The 14,958-nt window shown below is 40.7% G+C and overlaps 1 protein-coding gene across 5 annotated transcripts in view; it reads right to left on the bottom strand.

Annotated features, from left to right (window-relative positions):
- Positions 1-2,561, bottom strand: part of SNX3 (sorting nexin 3) — a 37,124-nt gene extending 34,563 nt beyond the window's left edge. For 3 of the 5 annotated variants that reach the window (XM_081526821.1, XM_081526825.1, XM_081526824.1), the window contains exon 1: positions 2,269-2,561. In XM_081526821.1, the coding sequence (XP_081382947.1) occupies positions 2,269-2,430 (162 nt within the window). In that variant the 5' untranslated portion in view covers positions 2,431-2,561. The remainder of the gene's footprint in view (positions 1-2,268) is intronic. The other 2 variants (XM_081526822.1, XM_081526823.1) reach the window with 2 other exon arrangements.
- Between the last annotated feature and the right edge of the window lie 12,397 nt (positions 2,562-14,958).

Genomic DNA, 14,958 nt, shown 5'->3' with positions numbered 1-14,958 from the left:
AATCAGATCCTATAAAATGGAACATTTTTCTCAAGACTAAAATTAGAGTGTAACCATAGGATAGTTTAAGGGCCCAAACTTTGGAACATAAAATGGTCTGCCATGTGTCAAATTCAGCAGCAGAAGGCAAGCAGCAGGGGCTAGGGAGAGAATGAACAGTTTAGAAAAGTAGTAATAAATGACAAAATGACTTACCTATTCATCTCACTGGCAGTTGTATCTTATTACTCTCAAAAATCACATGCTGCTAAAATAAGTCCTAATATCTTACTATATGGTGTCCTGCATTTTAAGTTAACACATTACATTGTTAAGAGAATCCCAAATGGCATTTCATAAGCATTAGAAACTCAATTATATTTTCTTAGAAGGCACAAGCACTTACGACTTAACAGTTATTAACACACAACCAACTAGTGTACAAAATCTAACAAACCAGTGTAGGTGTGTATACTGTTAATTCCCTAACTCATTAATCACTCTTAAAAAGGATTACTTTCTTCAAAATACAAATGACGATACCATAAGCACAATTTAAAGGGTCACATAAGCTATTTGGTAATAAAAATCAGATGAATTTTTTAAAAAAATTGTTATTATACTTAAAGTCCATTTACTATGTAAGAACTCAGCATGACAAACACAGTTATTAAATGAGGAAATGCAGGCAGGAGATTCCACTTCAGTTGTGTGACAGGAAGTACTAGCTCTGGAAGTTTAGAAACAGGAATACCAAGCTCTGCTGTAGCACAAAAATAAAGGAAAATATGCTGGTGAATGAGAGTAAAAGAGGAAGTTCTTTTCAGTTAACAACCTGCGATATATTAAAGACAATCCAAAACCATTCCAAAAGTTAAGGGGAAAAAAATGCTTCATTTTTTTTCCACTAGGCTTACATGACAATGTGCTTCCTTCCTTAGGTACACTGGAACTCAGATTCTGCAGTTTCGCTGTAACAAGACTGCTTGTGACTCACGTTTTATATATCCTTAGAGAGACAAGGGTGACTTGTAACATTTAACAGGTTAGTTTCATATTTTAAGTTGGACGATTATTACATTTTTTATAGCAACATAAGTAAATTATTTTTAAGTGTCTAAGTTTCACAACAGTGAATAAACTGAACGTTACTAACCTGTACAGTTAAAAATTATTAAGATGGTATATTCTGTTATATCTTACCACACAAAAAAGTGAGAAAGTTAATGAGAAATTACTCCACTTGAATGTTAATAGTAACTTGTTACATAAAATCTGATTACTCGAAAACCAAATTCTTAGGCTTAATTTTTAGTAATTTGTTACTGTCATTAGCAGCTGTATTCGTTTCACTGTAACTAATTTTTAAAGATACTTCCATACATGAGGAAATTCTTTAATTCTGAAGTAGAGAGTGAAAGTGAAGCACTATTCTCAATTAGCATCTTTCAAATCATCTGCATTACGTACTGCCAACAAATACTGGTTATGAAATTATAAATGTGGTTCTACTTCAGCTGATTCTTTCATTCAGTGAAGTGAAAATCTCGAAATTAAGACAGCAAGATCCCTAAATGAACAGGTTTTTCTTAAAGCAGTGGTAGTCTTGATTGTGAGGCAGGCAACACTTCCCACTCCTCAGCCTTTAGCACGATGGTGGCCCAAAATACTAAGGTCAATCATTTTCCATCACCGTTTTCTCACCTGGCTCAACCCTACCAAATCTGACAGGCTTTTGTAAACTTTCTTGAGGTTCTGTTCAGAAAAGCGTACAATTTAGGTGAGTTTGGTAGCACGGAAGGGCCTGAGAGCAATCAGCTTGGCTTGGCCAACTCGGGGCGGGGGCGGGGGGAATAGTCTCCAGGGAAAGAAAACCGGATTGGCTTCAACTTTGCGCAAACCCTCTTTCTCAGTCACAGATAGCTCCATTCCCGATGAAGGGCTGTGTTCTCGAAAGATCTACCCCTTTCCAACTCAAATGTCATTCCCAGATCAGCTGCTTCAGGGGCCAGCGTCGCTCAACCCACGCCCTCTTCTCCGAGTACCTTCTTCAAGTGCCAACGCTGGCCTCAGTTCACCCTACAAGCCCCCATCCACGCCCTGCACGAAAGCCCTACACGAAGACGGGCCCCGGCCCGGACCCCGCCCGTGGACAAGACAGCCCCACCGTGTCAGCAAGGGGCCCCGCCTGGGCGGCCGTGGCCGTTTGAGGGTCTGCGCTCCAGGGTCCGCGGCGGATAGCCGGGACCACAGAAGGAGTCTCTCCGTACGGGGAAAAGACGGCCTCACCTTGACCCTGATCTCGTAGGTGGTGAAGCGGCCCCGGCCGACCCCCACTGTCTGCGGGTTGCTCACATCGATCTCGAGGAAGTTGCTGGGAGGCCCGTAGGCGTCATTCAGGTTCTGCGGCTTGGTGATCAGCCGCCGGGTGTCCGCCACGGTCTCCGCCATTTCGCTGCTGCTGCAGCCGCCGCCGCCGCCGCCGCCGCCGCGGACTCCCTCCGCCCCCTCCGCGTTCTACCGACACCTCCGCCGCCGCCGCTGCTGCTGCCCGCCGCGGGGACACCGGGCTCGCGCGCAGCGGTCGCAAGGCGAACGAGCACGTAGAGCGGGCGTTCACCTCCCCGCGACACGCGCGTAGCTCCTCCCCTCGCCCCTCCGGCTTCCGCCTCCTGTGCCCTGGAGGGAAACAGCTGACCTGTCAGAACTTCGCGCCCGGAACCCGGGAGATCCAGCGGCAGCCGCGGAAGGCGACTGGGTCTAGGCAGAGGAGGGAAAGAGCAGTCATGGAACTTGTAGGTGCGGACAGGTTCCGGCCGGACTACAGAGCCCACAATGCACCGGGCGAGCGCGCCCCCGCCGGGCTGAGGCAGAGGTGCTGCGGACTCAGTTTCCGTGTCGGCCTCGGCCTGGAGCAGTGGAAAGAGCACTAGACGAGATCTTCGCGGCCTTGGGAGACGCAGGGACAAAGTTAAATAGCGAGCTAGGGGAGGTTTGCCCACAGTCCGAGCAAAATTGCCTACGCTAATTCAATGTCAACCTATCCACCGTCTCACTGTGAACCACTGAAAATGCCTTTCCAGATAACTTTGAATTAATGCCTCAAGTGATGATTTTTGACATCAGTTTGAGAGTTTTACCGTACATGCGTCTGGCTTGGTAAAGTGAATGTAGTAGAGTGGTCTAAAAACTACTTCCCAAGATCATACCGTAAGGTCAAGCCGTTTGGGGAGACTGATCGGTCCTCTAAAACAAGATAACATAATATATGGGCTGAAACTTGCCTTGAGTTTCTGATGGTCCAGTGATCTGCAGCTTTTCCCCTTCAGTTCCCATAAAGTTGCAGTAAATTAAAAAAAAAAAGTGGTAAACATATTGCTGCAGCATTTGAAATGAAATTCAGATAACCTTTATCAGAAACAAAAAAACAACAAAACAATTAAGTAGATCATAGTTAATCTCCGACAAATCCAAACTTTGAGCATTGAGGTAGAAGGACAGATGTCTAGCCCTGCCTAGGGAGTTATCTCTCTTGTTACAGTCTCATAACCCTTTCTTTATATGTTGAGTTTCAGAAAACGCATTCACTTTAAATAATATGATTTGTCCCTTAAACTGAAAAATTATCTGGATCTTTAGCAGCGCTCAGAAAAGTTGGTATAAAAAATTACTTAAGCATGATGTCGATCCTTTTCAGGAAAACTCAACATTCATTCATTAAGCAAGTATTTATTGAAGGCCTGCTAGGTGTTTTCAACTCGGTATTAGAGGTAGAAGGGTGAAGAAGACATTAAAATTCCCTGATCTCATCAGGTTAATTGTTTTGTATTAATATATGGTCTATCTTGGGTAGACAAATAATAAACCAATAAGTAATAAATCTACCAATACGATTAATGCTATATAGAAGATAATACTGGGTAATGTGAATGAAAGTGACCCAACAAGCTCATTAAGTTGGTCAGAGAAGTTCTCTGAGTGTCTCTCTCCAACAGTGAGAGTAATATCAGAGTAAGTATGCCCAGACAGGACTCCCAGAGTAAGGGCATACTTACTCTGTTGCAAGAGACCAAAGGGAAACTTGACAGGTATGATTACAGCAGTGAGCTCAAGAATGTATTTAATGATTCTTTGAATTCAACTATGTGAGACCTGAGAGACCAAGAACCACTGTATTGTGTTGTCATCCATGACACTGGAACAAAGCAATCATGGGATATTCGCTTAGAAAACTTCTGTCTCATTGGAGGCCATGGCAGGGTAGCTTTGGGCAGCAGCAGCAATTGCGTGCAGTGAAGTAGCATCTACAGAAAATAGCAGCACAGTCACACAGCTAAAGAGCTTCCCAGGATAAACATCTGGGAAAAAATCATCTTTATTTTTCAAGGAGATAACAATTGTATTCCTAGAAAAACCTATAAAGAGTAAGTTAGTAGAATTAGCAAGAGAATTTAGTGGCTGAATGAAGGTATCCAATTTACAGTTTTCCTCTGACTAAGCAATGTCTAGTTAGACTGGAGATGGAAAAAATATCGTATTCATAACAGAGACCAAAGTAAAAAAGAAAACAAGAATGGAAGGCACAGGAGCTATAGTAAACAAAATTATGAAATTTTAATAAAAGATATAGGCCAAAACCTAAATAAAAAAGACTCCATGTTCCTGGATAGGAGGACTTAATATTAAAAAAATCACTTAATCTACTAATAATAATGCAAATAGAATCAGAATCCCACTGTGGTTGGTTTTACCCTCCTCTTTGCCTTGGGTGCATAGGGTAGTAGTGGATAAGAATTTTTTTTTTCAAGTTCATATGTTGGAGATTAACCAAGAAGACCATGAACATGAAAAGAAAAGTGTGATTTGCTTTATCAAATGTTAAAACTTACTATAAAGCTAACTATAACCAAGAGCGTAGGGAATTCCCTGGCGGTCCAGTGGTTAGACTCCTTGCTTTCACTGCAAGGCCCCAGTTGGATCCCTGGTCTGGGAGCTAAGACCTCACAAGCTTCTCAGCAGACAAAAAAAAAAAAGCCACAAGAGTATGGTTTTGGCTGTGTATAAGATAGAGTGCAGTACAGAGGGAGCGTTTCAAATCACTGGGGAAATATTGCTGGCACAGTTGAATGTCTAGGGAATAGGAAGACCACGCAGCCAATCCCCTGCATTATGTGTGTCTGACTCTTTGTGACCCGTGGACTGTAGCCCACCAGGTTCCTCTGTCTGTGGGATTTTCCAAGCAAGAATACTGTAGAGGGTTGCCATTCCCTTCTTCAGAGGATCTTCCCAACTCAGGAATTGAACCCATGTCTCTTACATTGTCTGCATTTTCAGGCAGATGCTTTACCACTGAGCCACCTGGGAAGCCCACCCCTGCGTTATACCATATATGAAAAAATTCCAGATAGAACTTATTTATTTATTTATTGTTGATGGTGGGTTTTTTGTTTTTTTTTTTTTTGTTTTTGGCCACACCACATGGTTTGTGGGATCTTAGTTCCCCAACCAGGGATTGAACCCAGGCCCTCAGCAATGAGAGCATGGAGTCCTAAACATTAGATTACTGGGGAATTCCAAGATACAATTCAAATATTAATATGTGTGTGTATGTGTGTTTAGAGAAGATTTAGAAGAAAAATTGTATAACCTTGAGTAAAAAAGTGCTTCCTAAGCAATATGGGAAACAAGCTATAAAGAAAAAGCAGTCATTTGAGTGCATAAATTTTTAGTAAAAATTACTTATTAAAAGGCAATATAATAAAAGAATTGAAGAAAGTATATTTGTAACAAGTAAGATAGTAAAAGGCTAATATTCCTAATGTGAAAAGAACTCCCCATAAATTGATAAGAAAAAAGACAATCCCATAGAAAAATGGGCAAAGAATGTGGTTAGGTCCTATTTTATACTTTTTCAGATAATGAATTTATCAAATCCTCATAATAACCCTAAAAGTGGGTACTATTATTGTCAGCATTTTAAAACTGTGAAAACTGAGGCACAAATCAAAATAACTTGAGTACAGAATGGCAAAACTAGCTCCAGTATTTACATACGTAACCACTATTTTTTGCTCTCTCTTAGGAAAAGAAATTCAGATGGACAATAAATGAGAAAAATATGCTCAATCTCATTAATCAAATAAATGTGCATGCATGCTAAGTTGTTTCAATAATGGCTGACTCTTTGGGACCCCTTGAACTGTATAGCCCATCAGGCTCCCCTGACAATGGGATTCTCCAGGCAAGAATACTGGAGTGGGTTGCCATACCCTCCTCAAGGGAATCTTCCCAACCCAGGAATCAAACCCTCATCTAAGCAGATATGAAATACTGTTTTCTGTCTAGCAAAAATAACAGAAACAAGGATTTCCCTGGTGGTCCAGTGGTTAAGACTCTGTGCTCCAAATGCAGGGGGCCCTGGTTGGAACCCTGGTAGGGGAACTAGATCCCGCATGCTGCAACTAAGACTTCATAAACTGAAACTAAGGATCCTGCAGGCCACAACTGAGATCTAGTGCAGCCAAATAAATAACTAAAAAAAGAAAGAAACAAGAACAGAAACAGTGTTATGGAGACTACAGGGAAACAGACAATTTGCTCATATTTATCAAAATTGAAGATATTTGAAAAAAAAATATTTAGGATACTTTGATCCCCAAATCCAACTTTTGCTGCAAGAGACTATAGTACTTAAGAATGTAACCACAAGAATGTTTATTGCAGCTTTATTTGTAGTGGCGAAAACTGAAAACACCCTGAATTAGAAATGCTTGGATTATAGTATATTCAAACTATGGGAAATTATATAATGTTTTATGTAATTTACATGTAATAAATAAATAATAGAGTAAATGAAATAGTTCTACTTTTATTTAAGATGTTAGAATATATCTATTTTTAGTTATTAGAATTTGAAGAGGAGGGACTTCCCTGGTGGTCCAGTGGCTGAGACTTTGCACTGTCAATGCAGGGGCCCTGGGTTTGATCCCTGGTCAAGGATGCTGCAACTAAGACCCAGCACAGCCAAATAAATAAACATTTTAAAAAGAATTAGAAGAGGAATATCCATGATATTTTGGAAGGAGGATCAAAGAATACCATGTGCAGTATGATCCCATTTGGTTAAACAAATAAAAGCATGTCAGTCTACATATGAAAGGATATACACCAGACTGTTAACACTGTTAACTCAAGAAAAGGTGGTAATTGAAGTGAGGGGTAGGGATGAAAGGACACAAACATAATCTAAGCATGGGCTAGCTTACAGAAAACTATAACCAATTTTATGTTTTCCTAATGGTCCATTTCTAGACAAATTATGTCAATTTGCTGTATTACTGTGGGTACCTGGAGAGTTGTGTTCCTTGAGTAGTGTATTAGCTTATCATAGCTAGATAGCTCTGGCCCCTAAGATCATCCATTCCTGTTTATTCAGAGATCACTGAACAGTCAGCTGATTGTAATTTCATTTTTGTGAGGACTTTCTTTTTTTAAATTTTTTTGAATTGAAATATAGTTGATTTTAAAGTGCTTATAGTGCAGGTAAAAAAAAAAAAAAAAAAAAAAAAAAAAAAAGAAATATAGTTGATTTATAATGTGTTATTTTCAGGTGTTCAGCAAAGTAATTGCATTATATACTATGTATATGTATATGTGTGTTTATATATATTCTTTTTCAGATTCTCTTCCATTTAGATTATTACAATCTATTAAATATAGTTCCCTGTGCTACATAGTAAATCCTTGTTTTTTATCTATTTCATATATATCTGTGTATCTGTTAATTTATCCCTCTCCCCTACCCTTTCCCTTTTGCTTTTCTGTGTCTGTGTTTCTGTTTTGTAAGTTTATTTATATCATTTTTTTAGATTCTACATATAAGTGATATCATGTGGTATTTGTCTTTCTCTGGCTCACATATATGATAATCTCTAGGTCCATCCATATTGCTGCAGATGACAATATTTCATGCTTTTATGGTTAATATTTCATTTTATATACAAACCACATCTTCTTTATCCATTCATCTCTTGTTGGACACTTAGGTTGCTTCCATATCGTGACTGCTGTAAACAATGCTGCTATGAACTTTGGGGTGCGTGTATCTTTTAAAGTTAGAGTTTTCAGCTTTTCCTGATAAATACCCAGGGATGTGATTACTAGATCATATGGCAACTCTGTTTTTAATTTTTTAAGGAACTTCCATACTGTTTTCTATAGTGGCTGCCCCAATTTATATTCCCACTAATAGTATAGAAAATTTCCCTTTTCTCCACGACCTTTCCAGAATATATTATTTGTAGACTTTTTGATGATAGCCATTCTGACTGTGTGAGGTGATACTTCATTGTAGTTTTGACTTGCATTTCTTTAAAAATCAGCGATGTTGAGCATCTTTTCATGTGTCCATTGGCCATCTGTATGTCTTCTTTTGAGAAATGTCTGTTTAAGTCTTCTGCCCAGTTTTTGATTGGGTTGTTTCCTTTTGATATTGAGTTGCATGAGCTTTTTGTATATATTGGAAATTAAGCACTTATCCATTGCATTGTTTGCATATGTTTTCTCCTATTCTATAGGTTTGTCCTTTTGTTTTATTAATGGTTTCCTTTGCTGTGCAAAAGCTTGTAAATTTGATTAGGTCCTATTTGTTTATTTTTACTTTTATTTCTTTTGCCTTGGGAGATTGATCTTAGAAAGTATTGCTACAATTTACATCAGAGAATGTTTTGCCTGTGTTCTCTTCTAGGAGCTTTTTGGTGTTACATCTTAACATTTAAGTCTTTAAGTCATTTTGCGTTTATTTTTGTGTATGGTGTGAGGGCATGTTCTAACGTTACTGATTTACATGGGACTGTCCGACTTTCCCAACACCACTTGCTGAAGAGACTGTCTTTTCTCCATTGTATATTTTTGCCTTTCTTGTCAAAGATTAATTGACCAGATGTGTTTGGGCTTATTTCTGGACTCTATTCTATTCTGCTCATCCTTTTGTCTGTTTTTGTGCCAATACTACTCTGTTTTGGTTATTGTAGCTTTGAGATATTGTTTGAAGTCTGAGAGGGTTATGCCTCCAGGTTTGTCCTTTTTTCTCAGCATTGCTTTTGGTAATTCTGGGTCGCTTGTGGTTCCATATACATTTTAGGATTATTTATTATGAGGACTTTCTTGCAGGCAAAAGGAAATTCTGCCTTGTGGTGCAGCTAATTTATATTTTCATTTTAAACTTGTAAATTAAAGTTCTGTCTTATCAACCAGCATCTTGTGAGCTTGACTTGCATCACTACCCCAAGCCTGATTGCCTCTGAGGAAAATGATAAAACTGAGTGGCTGGACCTCCAGAGTATCAGACTCTGAATTTGTGGCAAACCTAATAAAGTCCTGGAAACTTCTCAAGGGCCATCCTGGTCACTCTTATGTCATTTTTCTAGTTCACACCCTGACCTACCTCCAAACGTCTGCTCCCAGGCTGCTGAGAATTCCTGAAGAAAATCCTAACCTGACTGGCAGCTTTGCAGATTTATGGTTTCCAATCTCAGCTGACCCTTCAACGTGCTCCAGCAATCCCTTATTTTATCTGCTTCTCAGATAAAATGTTTTGCACCCCTCTTCCTAAAACTCTCAGCATGTAACTTCATTTCATGCAGCACACAGAAGAGTAAAAGCCACAAATCTCAGTACTTGCTTCCTCCTCACTGAAGACTACTTACAACATGAGTCATCCTCAGAACTTCTGAGAGTGTAAGGCCTGCCCAGACCACTGCCAGCTTTTGAGAATGTGGGCATTTTCAGATTTAATATTGAGGGAATTTATAAACACTATGATTTATTTGTTCATTTTAAATAAAACATTTACATGATTCAAGAGTCGAAGTGTACTTAAGATTATCCATTGAAACACCTGCCTCCAGTCCCTATCTGCAGCCATCTACTTCCCCTCTCTATTGACAGCCACAGTTATCAGTTTCTTGCTGCATATCTTTGTGTCCTTCCAGAAATATTCTAGCATGTAAAATGTGTGTGTTTATATACATATGTATTATATAACAGAAATGGCATCATAGAATACACACACTTTTGCACCTTCTTTTACTTAACAATATATCTTGGAGCTAGATCCACACTTAATATAGCAGTAAAGTATTTCACTACATGATGTTCCATAATTTATTCAACTGGTCCCTGAAAGGGAGCAGAATGTGTGACCCCAAAATATGCCACTTTGGCATGTAGATTATCTTGAATGGAGGACAATCAAGATGCAGCTGACTTCAGAAAAATTTGTACCTCTTTCCTCACTATCTAAAAGAAAGTAAATGGGGGCCTGGCCCAGAAAGAGCCATTACCAAAGGTAGATTTTGTCTGAATGACCTATCTCTGTGGCAAGGCAAACATCCTAATTGCCAGATATCTGCTTCTCTTACTGTCCTCTGGATTACTGCCCTTCCCTTTGGAAGCCCCAGACCTCTATCCCACTCCCTACCTCAGGATGGCTCATAAACTTTAACTGCCCAACTTGCTCTAGTCGCTTGCTTCTATGGGACTCTGGTACATATAAAATTAAGTTTGTTTCTCATGTGTTACTCTGTTTTACGTCCATTTGGTTATTATCTACTCTAGAAGCAAGTCCACAAATTTTTAGGTTTCCCAATGCATTCAAATATGTTTACACTACACCGTAGTCTGTTTACAACAATATGTCTCCAAAAACAATGTACAAACTTTAATTAAAAAATAATGCTGTGGGAAAGATAACACTGATAGACCTCTTCCACAATGAATTGCCGCAAACCTTCAATTTGTAAAAAGTGCAGTATCCACAAAGCACAATAAAGCAAAGCACATTAAAACTTTTCAGCCCCACCCCCTGACTCCTGGGAATGTGGCAGACAGGAGAGGGCAAGGAAGAGCCTTGCGCCCCATCCCCCATACTTTGCCCTGTGCACCTCTTCCATTTGGCTATTCCTGAGCTGTAATCCTGTAAAATAAGCTTAAACATAAAGTATTTTTTTCTTTTCTGAGTTCTGTGAGTCAAATTATCAAAACTTAGGGGGAAAAGGGTCATGAGAGTCTTCAAATTCATAACCAATTAGGCACCTGGTGGCTCAGATGGTAAGGAATCTGCCCACATTGCAGGAGACCCAGGTTCAATCCCTGGGTCGGGAAGATCCCCTGGAGAAGAAAATGGCAGTCCACTTCAGTATTCTTGCCTAGAAAATTCCACAGACAGAGGAGCCTAGTGGGTTACAGTCCATGGATTCACAAAGAATCAGACATGACTAAGCGACTAACACTTTCACTTTTCAGGCAGGAGGCAGAAGTGGGTAGCTTAGGTACCCCATTTAAGGCTGGTGTCTGCAGTCTTGTGGGTCTAAGTCTTTAACCTGCAGAGTCTGTGTTAACTCTAGGTAGTGAGTGTCAGAATTGAATTGTTGCACATCCAGCTGGGGTTGGAGAATCAGAAGCTTTGGAGATGATGTTAAGCCCTTCTAGGAACATATCAGATAGTCTCTATCCTTCTCTTAAAGGTTAAGTTTTCTACTTCCACAATCAGGGAGGGGTAAATGCAGGTTTGTTCCCTGGACTAAGAGTTTAGGGTCTTGGGGAGGCTAATACTTTAGTTGAACGTATTTTCACACTGATCTTTGGTATATTTGTTCATGATTTGATTTAAAGGAGAGGCAAGTAACTTTCCTGACAGTTTGGTGGTTAAGACTCTGCACTCCCACTGCAAGAGGCATGGTTTGATCCACAGTTGGGGAACTAAGATCCCCAATGTGTGCGGAAAAAAAGAGAAGTGGCAAGACCTGGAGCAAGCCACTCAGCAAAATAAGCCTAGTAAATGTGACTCACAGAAGGCAGTTAGTGAGCACCTGTTGATCTGTTGTGTTCTGGGCATACCCTTTGAGGGATATTACTCCCCACCCTGAGACACACAAAGTTTTGTCCAACACACACGTAATTCTCCATTTTGTTACCTGTGTGTGTGTGTATGTGTGTGTGTGTGTGTGTGTGTGTGAGTGATTTAGTGTCTCTTATGTATTGGTAAACCAGGCAGTACCCAGATGGCTGTTTTTTGTATCAACATCAGAAAACCCCCTCTCTTGCTGTTTTCAAGTTCTTCTCCACCAATTAAGCCATTTTCCCTATATCTTGTCTTTACCCTTTGTGGTAGCCATAAGAATGTGCCTCTCAGATCTCTAGCCTCAGGAAACATAATTAACCTATGACCTCAGCTGCTGTGCGCTGAAATTTCATTACTGCATTTGCATCTGAGTCCACATTTCCCATGGTTGCTCCCAGCCAAATGCTGAGTACACCAACCAATAGTTGAGGACTGCTCAGACATTAGGAATATAAAACCCATTACTGGGTGAGGAGGGACTCTCCTCTTATAGATGACTTTGGATCCAATGTCTGGAAGAGTCAAAAGCAGCCATGACAATGAGCAATTTCTGTCCCTGGTCAAGAGGTTGACTTCTGAAAAAAATAAAAAGGCACAGGATTCCTTTTGAAATTGAAAGCCTATAATATCATACAGTGTGACTGATTTCAACCATGTAAGATCAGGCGAGGTTAGTGTAAATCTAAATTGGGGTGAAAATACGCAAATCCTCAGCTGCAGGAACAGTGGGAACCAGGTATTTGTATTCCTTCTCTCAACAAAATGGATTATGAACTTTCTGAGTGAAGAGCCACCAATACTCAGAGCAGTGTTCCTCAATCATTAATATGCCTACAGCTCACCTGGGGATTGGGTAGAACTACAGATTCTGATACAGGAGTTCTAAGATGAGGCCTGAGATTTTGCATTTCTGGCAAGTTCCAGAAAATGCCATTGTTGCTGGTCTCCATACCATAGCAGATAGCAAGGATCTAGAGAATCTCAAGAATGCCTTATATATTGATTTGTTTGTGGGGCAGGGAGAGGGTCATTTCCAGAATCAATGGCATTATGTGGTCTCCTTAGCTGAACAGATATGTCCCCCTTAGGACTCTTAAATCCTTCTAGCCATTCATGTGACGAATAGTTGCTGAGCAAGTGCTGTAAACCAAGTGCTGTGCTAGGTGCTTGTGGGTGGAGAAGAGGGAAGGTGGTGAACAAGATAGAGTTTTTACTTACAGGATCGTTCAGTCTGGTCATAGGGACATGCCAGTAGAGTGTGATGAGAGCCACATAGCCCAGTCTTGAGGGGAGTAGGGAAAGAATTCCAGAAGGAAGCAAGAGTAAACATGGGACTTGAAGTTGGTGTTCCAAACACAAAGCATCTGTGATTTGGGTGTGCCTCTGTGTGGGAGGTACATTCCAGAGATAGAAGTAAACATATGCCGAGGCCCAGAGGAAAGCACTGCTGGGGAACTACAGGTAGTCAGTACTACTGGATGAAAGGGCAAAAGGACAAGGACTAAGGCCAGAAGGCATTTCAGTCAATGTTTACAGTTCTGGACATTATCTAAAGACATTCTAAAGGAAACCACTGAATGAGAGTGACTTGATTTTTAGTTTAGAAAGATCACTCCGGCAGAACTAAGATGGCAGCAGTGGGAATGTAGAGATGAGAATGGACTTGAGAAATAGTTGCCCCTGTATGGATGTGAGAGTTGGACTATAAAGAAAGCTGAATGCCGAAGAATTGATGCTTTTGAACTGTGGTGTTGGAGAAGACTCTTGAGAGTCCCTTGGACGGCAAAGAGATCCAACCCGTCCATCCTAAAGGAAATCAATCCTGAATATTCATTGGAAGGACTGATGATGAAGCTGAAACTCCAATACTTTGGCCACCTGATGTGAAGAACTGACTCGTTGGAAAAGACCCTGATGCTGGGAAAGATTGAAAGCAGGAGGAGAAGGGGACGACAGAGGATGAGATGGTTGGATGGCATCACCAACTCGATAGACATGAGTTTGAGTAAACTCCGGGAGTTGGTAATGGACAGGGAAGCCTGGCGTGCTGCAGTCCATGGGGTTGCAAAGAGTTGGACACAACTGAGCAACTGAACTAAACTGAACTGAACTGCCCCTGTTTCTTTGGTTTGACCTAAAGAAGGTACTGCAGTAAGCAATGGAGGACTATCCAGACTGGATATCTGTGAGATGCCAAATCTCAGGATGCAAACAGCACCATAACTCCTATAGGGAGGAGAAGGGCCTGGCAAATCAATGTGAATTGGTGTCAACGCTCTAGTGAAAGGCCTTGCCACCAGGATATGCACTCCAGGCATACCAGCTTTGGTTCCTAGTTGTGTTTGCAAAGGAAGTAAGCTCTCCTAACTACATTTAGGAACGCATCTTCATAGGAGGTGTATTCAGCCAGAATCTGTGGATTGTTTTTTTTTTTTTAATTGTCAAGTTTTTTGTTTGTTTCTTTGTTTTATTTATTTTGGTTGTGCTGGGTCTTTGTTGCTGCACAGGGTTTTCTCTAGTGTGATGAGCGTGGTCTACTCTCTAGCTGTGTGCACGGGCTTCTCATTTCAGTGGCTTCTTTTGTTGTGGAGCATGAGCTCTAGGCTGCACGGGCTTCAGTAGTTGCGGAGCCTGGGCTCAGGAATTGCCCCTCCTGGGCTCTGGAGCACAGGTGCACAGACAAGTCAAATCTTAACAGACCAAGGATCAAAACCATGATCAAACCCATGTCTCCTCGACTGGCAGGTGGATTCTTAACCACTAGGCTAGCAGGGAAGTCTTGTGGATTGGTTTTGATAGAGAGATTGACCAGTCCTGCTGTAACAAGGCTTGCTCCACTCAACTGTTTAATGCTCCCAGATTTATACTTACCTCAACCTAGGGTACAGGCATATTACTACAGTGTTTGCCACCCCCACACCTACACACACTCACCCAGGCAACCATGTGCTATTTCTGTTTGTTGTCCTATTGACTAAATCAAACTCTGACTGTCTAAGTCAGTCTCATCCCACTTATTTTTAAGCAATACCTCTGATATTTACATCCTTTCTGCTGTAAATGTTATTTTTTTAATC

Source organism: Giraffa tippelskirchi, chromosome 9, assembly GCF_054371585.1.
Source record: "Giraffa tippelskirchi isolate mGirTip1 chromosome 9, T2T-mGirTip1v1.2.pri, whole genome shotgun sequence".
Taxonomy (NCBI): Eukaryota; Metazoa; Chordata; class Mammalia; order Artiodactyla; family Giraffidae; genus Giraffa; species Giraffa tippelskirchi.
The sequence above is the reverse complement of the archived record's forward strand: the minus strand, read 5'-3'. Positions and strand labels throughout refer to the sequence as shown.